This window comes from Myxine glutinosa, chromosome 2, assembly GCF_964187855.1.
Source record: "Myxine glutinosa chromosome 2, kmMyxGlut1.1, whole genome shotgun sequence".
NCBI lineage: Eukaryota > Metazoa > Chordata > Myxini > Myxiniformes > Myxinidae > Myxine > Myxine glutinosa.
This window is the reverse complement of record NC_136262.1, coordinates 151,631,443-151,646,808: the sequence shown is the minus strand read 5'-3', so window position 1 is coordinate 151,646,808 and position 15,366 is coordinate 151,631,443. Positions and strand designations below refer to the sequence as shown.

Sequence of the window (15,366 nt, the reverse complement as noted above, 5' to 3'; positions counted from 1 at the left end):
GTCCTATATGTAATGTATGTATGTAATATAATATGTAATTGTCCTATGTCCTATGTCCTATGTAATATAACGAGTCCTATGTAATTCCTATATTGTCATAAATATAACAATATCTGTGATTCATTCGAATTGACTGTGGCTTGTATTATTTTAAATATTTTGGGTGCAAGTCATTTAAACCAACATGTCCTAATTAATTTGCTGATGACGCGATCCCGTCTCAAGTTTATCATTGTTATTTGGAAACAGCACACACCAATTATACACGTTACCGGTATATGTATGTATAACGGCAGGTGTATCGGGACAAGCAGGATAGCCTTGACTCTAGAGGTACGCACACTTGCCTAAGCTATGTAGCCCAGGTTTGAATTCCATCCCAGCTATAAACTGCCATCCTGGTGTTTTACAGGCAGGGTGATTCATCAATGTGTGTGCCGTCCATCGGATGGACGTTAAACAGTGTATGGTCTGCCAGCATTAGTTGGTGGATGTTATAGATCCCACGGTGTCCTTCATTTAGAATAGGCGAGTTATAACCGGCACTATGAACAAATTCCTGGCACCACCTACAGGGAGCACTACGGTGGCACAACCATTCCCCGGCCACCGATACCACCCGCACACCTGTGCTGCATATGAAAGGAAGAAGCATTTATATAAACGAACAACCAAAACTCGAAGGAGATAAAACTCCAAGTTTAATTAAAGTGCAATTATTGGCATACAAGTTGAAAGTGATAAAATAACTTCATTTTATGTTAACTTGCGCTCCAGTCTCACTCCACGACACGTCCCACACCTCATGATTTAAACCACAAGCTTTCGTTTATGCCCAATGCACTCATAAAGGTATGTTCACATTGCATAGTGGTAACAATTTCAAGTCTTACAGGTATAATCTAAATGTTTGATGAAGTAAACCTGCACTTTTTAATGATAAAACATTTAAGTCGAATAAAGCAGGTATGCACTGACGAGGCATTGCATTTTGGATTGCGCTTCATGGATTGCTTTCACATCTTTGCCTTCGATTTGTTTCCCTATTTGAGCTCCTTTGGCACTTAAAAACAGGCACAAAACTTGTCGCCATTTGCAAACATCAAAATTGTTGCATTGGCTTCACTATAAAACTTTTTCAGAACAGATTTTTTTTTTTTTTTTTGGAAAAGCTGGGCATGTAAAAGCTGGGCATGTTTCCCAGAACGAGGGTTTCCCAAAAGCAGCAGCAAGATGTGGCCATATCTGGAGCTTCCTCCGTTATTTGTGCTCAAGCAGATTCAAAGCTTCTTTTACGGTTTCAGGTATGGCCGCAGCGAGATACTGGCAGAAGAACAGGTCCTCCAAGCTGGTAGCGCAATCCGACCCGAGCTTCTGCCGAGCAAACTTGGCGACGAGGCGGCCTCGCATGATATCTAACCATTGGCACAGCGTGGCGTGCTGGGAGTCCGTCCAGGACAGTCGTCGGGGCAATCCCCGGCGAGGGCCCCACAAAAGGCATTGCAGAATAGCCCGTGCGTGTACGACGGGGATGCGTTGCAGAGGGTTGGGCAACAACAGAAGCTGCGCGAGCCGTTCGAGACCCTCCGAGTAGGGCGAGAGCAGTGGCACGGGTGGTAGGTCCTGGTGGGTGCACAAATTATAGACAAGGGAAGGAAGAAACCCAAATGGGAGTCTTGCTTTAGGTCAGCATTCTCAATTGTCAAAGCAAATTTTTGTTTGTTCTTACACAAGACTGTGCAAGACCTTTGGCTGTTCTTAGCCATGTTTGATTCAAAGCCAGGGTTCCATTTCAACTGGGATTGCATTGCATGGTAAACTGGGAATGTGGGGTGGGGAAGATGAAAACCAGACCATATTAAGTTTCGTAAATGTTTCGCTATCACCTCGGGGTCCATCGACATATCATGTAATCAAAGTCTATATTTTTAAGCCCTCCTCACTTCTTATATGCATGGCCTCTGTGCATGGTTTATGACATCGAGGAAAGATGTAGAAATTTCTAAATAAAACTTTAAGGGACTACACACACATACGCAAAAGGAATTTGGGTTTTCCTCCATCTTGCTGTTTTCCACCATGGAAAGTTGGGGATACCGAAGGTTATATTTGTGAGTAGAGATTAGGAGTAAAAGTAGTAGAGGTTACAAAGAGCTGCATCACATTCAGTCTCTCTTCACCGTCATCTAACTGGGGATAGAAGGGACGGACATTCCCCTGCAGCACACACACATCTCGTCTAGTGTTCACACCTGTTTGGTCAGTCGTTTCTAGTGCAAACGCCACAATGAGCCGCTCTACACGAAGGTAACCAACAAGTCTTAGGATCTTCCAGCAAAAGGAAGATGTGCAGTTTTGAAAGGTGGAGTTGGAGACGAATGTTAACATTTCCATGGACTGTACGAAGAACAAACAAATCGGTGCTTGTCAAAATTAGAACACCGTGTGCATTAGAAGAGCTGATGTTAAAACAGAAACTGTCGTACTTTGCGCACATCGTGCGTGCAGAAAACGCAAGTCAGGAGAAATCAACCACGAAGAGGAAGAGGTAGACCTTGTACATTCTGGATGGATGTGGGTAAAGGCTGCAACCAAGCTATTTCTGCCAGAGATTCCGGAAGCAGTGCAGGATAAGGATGTTTGGAGAAATGCAATCATGGAATGTTACCAGAAGTCGGATACGACTTGAAGGAGCTAGATAACACTTTTAATGACTACTGTTGCTTAACTTTCATTTGGCTGGGCCATTATTTACATCACATATATTTATTTATTTATATTGGCTATACTTATGCAACAGGTTTTTCTGTTTGGCATTCCCATCAGAGCACCTGCTTTTTGTGATGTGTCAAATGTTAAGCCAGGATCAAATGTGATATGTAGATTTGTCCATTTCCTGCTCATACTGTAGCGGAGGAAGGTGAAAAAGGAGTGGGGAGCAGCCTGGTTTCATGGATCACCTGAACTGGTTTCATGGATTATGACTTTCATTTAAAAAAAGCAGACAATTTATAGGGATGGATTATAAGACGTTTGCCACAGTAGATTTTTGCAAAGGGTATAAAGTTCATCGACTTGCCTGTGGATTATACTCGTGCTGTCTCAGCTCTGGGCATTCGGCAAAAGGGTTCGGTAAATGCAGCAACTCGTACACCAAGATGCCCGTTTGGAACTCGTCCAACTTGCGGTACTGGCTGGCCGCTGTTAGCTCAGGTGCCAGACGAGCCTCAGCCCGCCATGCATCGCCACCTGCCGACCCTCCACGCACCTGCTGTTTCGCGTGTGAAAAATTGCTGACAAGAAGGCGCGGCGTCTCTCCGGGTCTCGGGTACCCTGGACTGGCCACCAGCAACAGGTTTTCCATACGTAGGTCACTGTGCGACACGTGGTTCCTCTTGAGGTGCTCCAATGCACAGCACAGCTGCAGCAGCAACAGGCAAACCTGCAGGATAAAGAACGCTGGCACCTTTTGGAAGCGTTTCATCTGGTTCGCCAAACAACGTACTAATGTAAATGTGTGTTACAATTACTCCTTTATAGATGAAAAATCGAAACTCATGGCATTGTCTGCAGATAAAAGGCAGAAGGTGTTTACAGACAATATTTCCCAGAAGAGAGATCAGGTACATGAGCATTCAAAAATACGATATCTACTTCCCTTCATTTACCGAATTTCATTATTCACCTGGAGGTACGCACACTCGCCTCAGAGCTGTCTAGCCAGGGTTTGAATCCCGACCCAGCTATAAACTGTCATCCCCTTGGTTTGCAGGCAGGGCGATTCATCAGTGTGTGTGCCGTCCCTCGGATGGACGTTAAACTGGCGTCCAGTCTGCTGACATTAGTTGGTGGACGTTGAAGATCCCACCGTGTCATTCGCAAAGACTCATTGATGAATCACCCTGCCTGTGAAACACCAACAACAGCAGCAGAAACAACAACTGAGTTATAAAGGATACTCTTTTCACATGTTATACAATTTTGCATCCTCATTGGGATTCGTGGAATACGTTTGTGAACTGCAACATGATGTCTTTTGATTAAACCCGTCAGCGAAGGGGCAGGTGACCCTGGACTGGCCACCGGCGATTTGAAAAATCGTGAATTGGGCACAGCTAGTAATCATGAAAAATAACATCACCACCACCAACCTGCCGCTCGTACTGTTGAGGCAGTGTACGGTGCAGCTCCACCCCTTCGTATACCAGGTCGGCAACGGTGCATCGGGGAACTTCCCTCGTTATGACCACAACTCGACTCTGCCCTCCGACACTTTTGTCACTCTCCTCACTTTGGCTGTGGTTGTAGTTCGGCAATAGACTTCGAGGTACATCAGCGACAAAGTGCCCACAGTCTTGCTGGACATTGAAGTTCAGGGGTAGGCTTTGCCGCACAGACAGGCTGTGGTAGTACTGCTGCTGCGAGTCCTTCCCCTCTATCTTACAAATCTGTCCAAAGGAAAAAAAACATTACAATAACCCAAAACAATACTTGAAAAGGGGGGAAATCATGAAGTCCAGACGACCAAGTTTTTAACAGTGCTGATAATGCATGTTACCCCTTCAGTTGCACACACGTTGTCAGTCACCCACCTTGACGGCATACAGGTTGTCCCAGTCGTTTGCATAGGTTGCCGTGTAGTAGATGGCATCACCTGCGTTGCAGCATGGTCGATCACTTGTCAGTTTGAAGCCTGACCAGCTGTCGACGCCAAAGCGCAGATTCTGCCGCTGACCTTGCAGCAACTTTTCCTCGCAGTGCGCGCCGAGAATGCACAGTGTGTGGGTATAAAGCACACCGAGATGGTCCAGCACCTCGGCCCTTCCTTGTCGAGATACATCCTCCAGATCGGGTGATGCTGCACCCCACACACCAGCCTCAATATTCCAATTTTCTGTCGACTCTTCGTCGAGCAACCCCTGGGTAGCACAATCCTCCGCAGTGGCAAGCTGAGCAACACTACAGCAAAGCAACGAGCCATGCTTTTGTGACGGAGAAGAAGGGAAACTCTGAGCCTCCATCGGTTTCTCTGACAATTTGACACAAGAACGGTTTGTCTCCTTGCTGCTTGCACTTCCTTTTCCCATGACAAATTGCTCTGTGCTTCCTTCTACAACTATTTTGCTAACTGTGCTTCCCTTGTTATCCTCACTCCCTGGGAGGTGTTCCCAAGTTTCACATTTCGTTGCTTTCCTCAAACCACGAGAGACCTTAAAAGGCACTGCTGGAGATGGTTTCATCGCTTCCATAACATACAGAGGATTTAACAGCGTCAGGCCAAGTGTGACACGGTCCGAGTCTGCTCCACCCTGCAATGTCCGTTGCTTCTTGGGCAAAGGAGGTGGATTGGAAGCATCAATCGCTACCACGCCCAAGTTACACAAGAGGTCATCACGATGCACCACCTCAAAAGGACCCTCAAAGGCAATGGAGTCCTCAACGCCCCTTTGCTGATGCAATTGTTTCTCTCGTTTCTTTGCGATGCAATTGGCTCTGGGTTGGTCTTGGATATGGTGGAAAAAAGAGAACAAACAGTAAAATTATTGACTCCTTCCTACGTCTCCATCTTTTCTCTCCAGTCGTTCATCTTGGATCCCGCATCCCCACTCCTCCCTTTATGCTTTTGAATTACATTCCTGGAATACTGAATTATTTAAACTAGTGAGGTATCCGTGCTACGCACGGGTGGGAGGCCAGAAGCAAACAGACAATGCAGAAACGGCGAATGCTAAAGCATGAAACCAATAAATTCCACATTCCTGTAGCACCTTCAGTCGCACGTCAGACATGGACAGCAAGTTCGTGAAGGACTTCCATGAAAAACGTACCCGTTGGCAAACAAACGGGTACGTTTGTTCCATACCCAGTCAATGGGGAATCTGCATATGGCAATCCGCGAATTCACGTTTAGAAAGTAGAAACCATTACGGCATTTCGTCATTCACTTGAACTCGATATCTCTTTTTTTCATTCCAAACAGCATAACTCCAATCACAAATTAAATAACATTAATATAAAAAATAAACTTTCAACAACATTCGTGACATAAACAAATATTTAAATCCTGATGTGAAGGTCCGTACGGGTGGGTGAATACAATTACGAATTCAAAATCGTAATTGTATTCACTCAATTCCAATCATCAATTGATACTTTAACAAAACGATTAACATGATTAACGTTTAACGATTTAAAATTACGATTGAATGACGGTTGTATTGGGATATTATCAAACCCGCGCGCCGTCATCTGTCCACTTCTGCATTCGCTGCAGGTTCATAATATTGTCATCAAAATCTAAACAGTATTTGTAGAATTTCAATAAAAGCCACATCACTGTCCATATCAGTAAATATTATTCCATCGTGTTTGGAAAAACTGGAAAATTGGAAAATTTAGAAAAATTTGAAAAACAATATAGCCTATTTTACTCCAAGGGGTCCCAGGAATACCCACCCAAAATATCGTTGTGATCGGTTGAGCCATTTTTGCGGTACCTTCGAACGGACAGACGGACATTTGGTGAATTATAGTCAGATGACAGATACAGTAGTTCAAGATGAACATTGAACGGCATTCAAGAAGCACAGTTGTTTATTTCATTATTCCCAGCAAGAGCAAATATACGCATCGTGATAAAGAACAGCATCCATCACTGTCCTCGTGATTCCTGCCTGTAAACATGTTAATCGTCTGTTCCCAAATTCAGAACGGCTGCATCAACTTTGATACAATTTCAGGGAAGATAAATGATTTTGGCTGTTTATCAAAAATGATTGGAGGAAGATTCTTGCAGTAAAAACAAACTTTGCATTTGGGAAAAGTTGAAAAACAAACTTTGCATTTCTCGACGATTCCGTTGCCGGATATTTTTGTATAGTTTGCTCGATATTGATGAAAATTTGTGGAATCGTTTATTTCCCAAACCAACAATGTCAGTCGCCAAAACGGAATATAATGTTAGCAAAGCATAATAGCCATGTTCGAGTGAATAATTTATTGCTCAATAATTTATTGTTGTTGGCGAATCTTAGCTGAGGGTAATGTTGGCGACATGTAAGGCTGATTGAGTGAAGTGCTATACGTATTTCAATCAAATCGGACTTTATGACCGGCTGTATCATGTAAAGAGAAAGATCACCCCAGGTTAAAAAAAAATTCAAGCATTATTCATTTCCTCAACTAGCAATAAAACGTTATGTAGGCAATAATGGCATTTTAGAACAAATGCTGGGCTGGCATGATGGCCTAGTCGCCTCTGAGCTGTCTCGCCTGGGTTAGAATCCAGACCCAGCTATAAAATGTCATCCCGGTGTTTCACGGGTGAATGTGTCGGCCGTCCCCTTGGATGGACGTTAAACTAGGCGTCCCTTCTGCCAGCATTAGTTGGTGGACGTTAAAGATGCCACGGTGTCCTTCCTAAAGAGTAGGCGAGCTATCTCCGGTACCGTGAACAAATTACAAATTCCTGCTCTAACCAGCAGGGGGCACTGCATCATGGGCGCTCTCTAACCAGCAGGGGGCACTGCATCAGCAGCACTGATGATGTAAACTCGCCACACAATCTGCATACGAAATGAGAACAAATATTTATCCAAGCATTTTATTAAACCAATTCTAAAAGTCAGTCATTGGAATGTACACAGATGATTCTCCTTGTACATGACAAAAACAAATTGGGTACTTGATTTCCCTACAATTTCTCATGCTCATACAAGAGTTGTTACACACACATATGGCAGACACACACAGGACTTCACTTCAGACAAACACAAAGGCCCATCATTTGTTAGAACACACTGGGAGCCGGCGGTACAACTCTCCCCAACTACTGCATATGATGCCAACCCATATGGGGTTTGTCCATGCTCCATCCTCCAAGTTCTGAGTCTCAAGCGAGAAGCAGCAAGTACTGACAAACTACATATCATTTGAGAAGTGTCTGTCTGTGCGTTTGGTTGATATTCACCTCCTGAACCACTGGACGGACGGAATAAATTTAAAACTGTGATGTGATGTTAGTGATGTAAACCTGTTAGTGATGACTCCATTTACACCTCCCTTTGTTATCACAAAGAAACATTGAAAATAACTTGTCATAAGTAAAAATTATTATCTATATATATAAAACACAGTTTGTGTGTGTGTGTGTGTGTAATGTTACCGATAGACTCCTAAACGGAGAGGCTTACGTGCTTGATATTTGACATAGACATGGCCATTGAGCCTGGGACGAACATGGCCGAACTCAAAATATTTGACGATCCATATTTTTTATTCATATTTACCTCAGCGCATTTCAGCGCACGGAATCAACGGAATTAGAGCAGGTGGGCGCTGATTCGCTCAGAGCGATCACGTGATGACGCTATGACGCTATGACGCTATGAACGATATGACGCTATGAAAAAAAAAATCGCTATGACGCTATGAACGATATGACGCTATGAAACGCTACGAAGCTATGAACGATATGACGCTATGAAAAAAAAAATCGCTATGAAACGCGATGACGCTATGAAACGCTATGAACGATATGACGCTATGACGCTATGACGCTATGACGCTATGACGCTATGACGCTATGAAAAAAAAATCGCTATGACGCTATGAAACGCTATGACGCTATGGAAAAAAAAATCGCTCGCTTTACCAAGGGGCTCGCTCTCCCCCCGTTCCCCTCCCCTCCCCTCCCCCGCCCGGCAGTGCCGGGTACTTCTGCTAGTAACTATAATAATACTGTAATAATAGTCGGCTGAACAAGTCGGCAGCTCAGCATTTGGGTGAATGAACAATGGGACTGAGGGGCAATGACTTGCTATGAGGGGAAAGGAAGGAAGTGGAAAGGAGAATGGGGCTCGGGAGCGGTTCAGAGCATCAAGACTCAAGAGAGTGTTTGGAAGTTTTCTTGAAATCAGTAAAAGAAGATCCAGCCTCCGACAGGCTGAAGCATGTGGAGTTTGCTTTTACAGTATTGCTAAATCAAAATGACATTTTTAAAAATTACAAAAATGCTTTCGGCATTGTCCATTTGCTAAATATATTCTTGAAAAGGTCTCGAGATGAAATAATGATAATAATATGTTCCCTTGCAAGGAACTTCAACGCAGGATGCTATTAGGCCCATCAACGCCTGCACTATGGTTGCCAACTTGGGGTTGTTTGGCTGTGCTCTATATTTTTAAATGCTGAGCAGCAAGCAGGGAAGCACGCACCATTTTTATAATATCCTCACTTGTTTGTTTGTAGACAAGGTCAAGGCTCGTGCAAGAGCTACATCACTGAATGGGCCAGGACGCGAGAGGACAAAACGAACGGGAGGGGAGTGGAGTGGACACCAACAACGGAGTTGAAGCACAAGATAGAGGGGGACTTGGCAAACAATGGGTGTGGGGAGGAATGAGTGGTTAGGGAAGACACATGGGGTGGACAAGATGGATATACGGTACAAGGAAACTCTCAGGAAGGAGAAAGTGGATATTTGAAAGGAGGAGGAGGAGGGGGGCAGAGGTTAACAAAGGTAGAAAAGATCATGGCTTTTGATTGGGGACGATCTGAGATGACGGAGAACCACTTTCTTGAAGACCTGGAGGGAGGATTGAGATTGGAGAGGATGTAGAAGTTGGGTCCACAGATGGGAAAAAAGTGGATAAAGGAAGGGATTCTGAGAGTTTCACCAGAAGGGGTTTGATCTTTGGTCCAACTCGGCCTGGGTTTGAAATCCCGACCTGCCAGACTTGGAGCGGACACTCGAGGAATTAATCCACCGACTCTGGTTTAAATAAATCGCATAACCTAAACATGGGAAACATGTTCTTGAAAAGGTCTCAAGATTAAATATATTTTTGAAAATATCTCGAGATTATGACCGGCTGTATCAGAAATGTTTCTGAAAAGTTTTTGAGATTAAATATATTTTTGGAAATATCTCGAGATTAAATGTTTCTGAAAAGTTTTTGAGATTAAATATATTTTTGGAAAGGCCTCAAGAGGTTTCCCCACTCTAAAGTCAAACCACTGCAACAATAACAACAAACTTTTGCTTCTTTTGAATGATCATATTGATAATGAAAATGATGAAATTGATGTTCAAAATAAAAAACAAATATCATTTTTTGGGCAAAATAAAAAATAATCATCATTCAATGCTTGAGGTAGAACAAATAATAGCTCATCGCTACAAATCGATCATTTACAATGAGAAATGGCAATCGATGGGTTTGCCATTGGAGTTGGTATCAAATTGAATCAATTTATTACTTATGGACCTCGACCTGCCAACATAACATTTCATTCATTCATTCATTCATTCATTCATTCATTACTTATGGACCTCGACCTACCAACATAACATTTCATTCATTCATTACTTATGGACCTCGACCGACCAACATAACATTTCATTCATTACTTATGGACCTCGACCTACCAACATAACATTTCATTCATTCATTCCTTATGGATTTCGACCTACCAACATAACATTTCATTCATTCATTCATTCATTCCTTATGCACCTCGACCTACCAACATGACATTTCATTCATTCATTCATTACTTATGGACCTCGACCTACCAACATAACATTTCATTCATTCATTCATTACTTATGGACCTCGACCTACCAACATAACATTTCATTCATTCCTTATGGATCTCGACCTACCAACATATTTCATTCATTCATTAATTACTTATGGACCTCGACCTACCAACATAACATTTCATTTCATTCATTCATTCATTACTTATGGACCTCGACCTACCAACATAACATTTCATTCATTCATTAATTACTTATGGACCTCGACCTACCAACATGACATTTCATTCATTCATTCATTCATTACTTATGGACCTCGACCTACCAACATAACATTTCATTCATTCATTCATTCCTTATGGATCTCGACCTACCAACATAACATTTCATTCATCCCTTATGGATCTCGACCTACCAACATAACATTTTTCATTCATTCATTCATTCATTACTTATGGACCTCGACCTACCAACATGACATTTCATTCATTCATTCATTCATTACTTATGGACCTCGACCTACCAACACAACATTTCATTCATTCATTTATTCATTCAGGTAGACACTGATGGACAACCGCTGTGGTCACAAAGCATCAGTTCTGCTGAAGCCCTGTATCTTTGGCAGGGGTTACAAATCCTGGACGGGTCATCACTCCGACGCAGGATACCAATCTGAAGGTGCAAGGATTAATTTTTTTAAAGCTAACTGCCGGTGACAACTCGCCGACTCTTAGCGAAGAACACCGTGGGATCTTTAACATCCAGTAACTAAGGCCGACTGATGGGACGCCCAGTTTAACGCCCATCCGAGGGACGGCATACACATGGATACCTCGCCGTGCCTGTGAAATACCGGGATGACAGTTTATTGATCGGTCGAGATTCAAAACCTAAACATCTCAGAGGCGGTGCCTCTCGGGCCTAGACCATCTATCCTACCAGACCTTAAAATAACAACGCAAAGTAAAATCGAAGATGAAGACAACGAATGAATCACAGTTTTGAAAATTTGACTTTTATTTCATTTTATGATCTGCATCCCATAATATCGAGCTCCTACATTCCATTTATTCCATCAGCCTATTAGGCAATGATTTATGAGTAAAAGGTAGAAAATAGGAGAGCGAGCTCTAAAGCTCTTCCAAAGAATGGTGTGCTTCACCTTACTCTGCTCCCGATTGGCATCGAATCTGCACAAGGGTTTCACTTCAATAGATTCTATCCCATTGGTTGAATTTATTTAATTAAAACTGTTACTCCAGTTTCATCTTCTCAATGACATCTCTGAGGAATACACACTATCATCGAAGATACCCTCCTGCCAAAAATAGCTGAACATGTGATCGGAAACGAGCAAACAACCAGAACAACACTCGGTAGAGCGCACACCTCCGCCAGGCTGAACAGTTTGTTTTGGATCCCAATGATAGGCCGGATCTGGATTCGGACCTGAACCAAAACCGAATGACCTTGTTCTTGTCACCAAACCAACTCATCCACCAAGTTTAGTCATAACTAGTCCATAACTTTTTTAATATCGTGTTATATATCGCTTTTAGCCCGATCACTCAATGGTGAAGAATCACTTCAGAAATTAAATAATTATCGTATCCGAATCCATATTCAGATCTTCCCCAAAATCGAATCGATTCTTCCTTGTCACACAACTGACCTGTCCACCAAATTTCGTCCAAATGCGTCCATAACTTTTTGAGATATCCTGCCATGTGTCGTGCTTGGCCCGATCTCCCAAAGGTGAAGAATCACTTTAAAAGTTCTACGAACCGGATCCGAATCCGGATCTTCACCAAAATCGAATCATTTCGTTGTTGCCACATACACTACCACGCTGACAAATTTCGTCCGAATCCGTCAACAACTTTTTGCGATATCTTGTTCACAGACAGAACGAGACCGCCACTCAGTGGAGCGCATACTCCCGCCGTGGGTCGAGTTGGAATAGAGCGATTTCACAAAAGTTTGAGGGAGTAGTTCAGTGACAACACAAGACAACACAAGACAACAATGCACAGATATATATATATATAATATATAGAAGATAATGTTTAAAAAAACAAGGCAATTTCACTTACATTTTCGGATTCAGCGTTCAATTCTATATAAGTGAGTGTATTTTGAGGCATGTGTGACTTCAAATAAAATTGTAAGCCAGGACAACGTGCGTTTCATTCCTTAGGGATACAACATGTAAAACTGGCCCAAACGTCAAAACAAAACTCGCTCATTTTAAGTCGTACAAGCTAATGCGGCCACCACTCATTCTCCACTCACCTAAGTCTTTATAAGTTCATCAAATACTGACACCGCGATTGACATTCGCAGAGGTAAATGTTGATATCTCTTCTGAGGTAAAAAAACAAAAAACAGTTTTAAAGCATTATACGTATCAAACGATACATTTTATGAAACGGGGAAACCTAATACACACTTTGGTGGTTTTAAAATGACAGAATATGTCTTTATTAGAAAGAAGAAAAAAAAACCTTGGAGACGACGCTGCTAACAAAATACACCGCTCTAACGCATAACCACGAGTTTAAACTACATTTACAACAAATATGAAAACTATTTTCATATCACAATGTTAAATATAGAATATATAGAAGATAATGTAAAAAAAAAAAAATGAGCCCTATCTTCCAATGGTAAACAATCCTTCAAAAAATTCCTGGATCCGGAATAATATCCTGAGCTTCACCAAAAACTAATCAATTCTTCCAATATCCCAAGGGCAATCATCCCACCAACTTTCATCCAAATCCGTTCAGAACTTTTCCAGATATCCTGTTCACAAACACACGAACACACACACACACACACACACACACACACACACACACACACACACACACACACACACACACACACACACACACACGGACACGATCGAATGCATTACTCCCTGGCGGGAGTAACAACAAACATAAAGACAGGGGTGAAAACATAACCTCCATCCACCTTTGTTGGCGGAGGTAATACCACGCATCAGGTCACGTGACTGCATGGACAGAAAATACTGTACAAAAATAAATGAATGTACATCTCGTTTTTTAAAAGAAGTTTTTCCAAAACAACAGCAGAGCCGTGGATAATTACAACACATCAACGCTCTTTGGGTTGCTGCAAAATGGACGACAAGTATCCTGAGAAAACCACCGAGACACACACAAGGAACATTGGCACGGGAGGACACCATTCGGCCCATGTTGCCAGTGCTGCACCAATGCCAGTATCATCACCTATCAACACACAAACCAATATACTCCTCTACCTCCAATGCATCCAGGTACATACCCAGGTGACCAGGCACCAATTCCCATTTAAATATATCCACCCCTCCATTGCCACTAGCTTTCCGGGGAGAGCATTCCACGCATTAACCACTGTTCGACTGAAAGCTCCTGCCTTAAAACTGTCATAACTCGAATCTTAGTTACCCTCAAGCCTGGTCCTGGTCCGAACACTGTCTGCTCTACTGAAAAAAGTCCACTTCACCCATCTTCTTGACACGTCCTTCATTATCTTAAACACCTCAATCAAATACCTTCGCAGTCGCTCCTTTCTAATGTACCGTAAAAAGTCCTATCTCCTTCAAACGTTCCTCATAGCTTCATATAGCTAGACCTAGAATCAACCTAAACCTAGAATCAACCTAGTAGGCCTATGCTGTACCCTCTCCATGGCAACTCCGTCCTTCTTCAGATATGGTGACCAAAACTGAACACACTAGAGAGTTCATAGAACACCTTTCCTGCACAGTCTCGAGAAAAAGTACATGGGAAGGGTCTTTTTCAACTCTTGCTTTGCGTTCCGAGCACAACTTACGTTAGATTTGTTCATGAACTTTGAATGATGGACCGACGGCAACCATACAAAATCGATGGGTCAAACGGAATAGTCCAGAACTGAACCTTCTGCCAACTCTTCTCAGCGAAACTGACGATTTTGGAACGATCTTTGAGAAAAAGATGCAATGAACAAGCAGATTTTTGGGACAAAGTTAACTGTGGTTGTATCACTAGGCGCCGCCATTTTGCCGTAATTTTTTTTTCTTTTGTATACAGAATCGAGGTTCGTGTAAGAGCAAACACATTGAACATGAAAACATGCACAGACACATAAAACATGCGATGGAGGGAGCGGGAGACGAGATAGGGGAGGGAGAGGGGAGCACACAAGCACAACAACAGCAGAGAACAGGGACGTCGGTAGATCTGTGGAAGGGGGAAGGCAGGGGTAGGAGGGAAGGGTACACGGTATAAAGCAAATGAACACTTCTAGGAATTTCAGAAAAGAGGTTGGAGATTGAAAGAGGCGATTTGGGGTGTTTTAATGGGGGTAGAAAAGATCAAGGTTTTGGATGGGGGAAGATAAGAGATGGTGGTGAACAGCTGTTTTAAAGACCTGGAGGGAGGAGTGGGATTGAAGAGAGTGAGGGAGTTTGTTCCAGAGGCGGGAGAAAAGAGGAATGAAAGAGTGAAGGTGAGCAGAGAGTCTTGATTATGGCAGTTTAACCATAAGAGAGTTGCTGGCAGATCTTGTGCGTCCTGCAGGAATATTTGGGCACAGACAGAGCACAGACAGAGCAGGGGGAGAGGATGATCTGGAGACCAAATTGATGATCCGGAGAGGGGTCGGTAGAAGACAGAAAGACCACCAACCTGCCTGTGGTGAGTGAGTGAAAGGCCCTCAGAATCAGCTTCATCGCGGGAGATTCCAACGATTCTGGATGCTTGGGTTTCAACCGGGTGAAGCCGAGCCAGGTGTGAGGCAGGAGCACCGGCCCAGAGGGGGGAACA

At 43.0% G+C, this 15,366-nt stretch overlaps 1 protein-coding gene across 2 annotated transcripts in view; it reads right to left on the bottom strand.

Moving 5' to 3' along the window:
* Nucleotides 1-684: 684 nt before the first annotated feature.
* Nucleotides 685-15,366, bottom strand: part of LOC137421165 (inactive tyrosine-protein kinase PEAK1) — a 53,205-nt gene continuing 38,523 nt past the window's right edge. Inside the window, exons 5-9 of one of the 2 annotated variants that reach the window (XR_013622401.1) lie at nucleotides 4,593-5,503; nucleotides 4,152-4,448; nucleotides 3,686-3,906; nucleotides 3,080-3,442; nucleotides 1,180-1,623 (exon numbers count right to left, since the gene is read on the bottom strand). Coding sequence is in view for 1 of the 2 variants with exons in the window: in XM_068106947.2 (XP_067963048.1) it covers nucleotides 1,261-1,623; nucleotides 3,080-3,442; nucleotides 4,152-4,448; nucleotides 4,593-5,503 (1,934 nt within the window). In the remaining variant the exon portion in view is untranslated. Of the gene's footprint in view, nucleotides 1,624-3,079; nucleotides 3,443-3,685; nucleotides 3,907-4,151; nucleotides 4,449-4,592; nucleotides 5,504-15,366 lie in introns of both variants that reach the window. The other variant, XM_068106947.2, reaches the window with a different exon arrangement.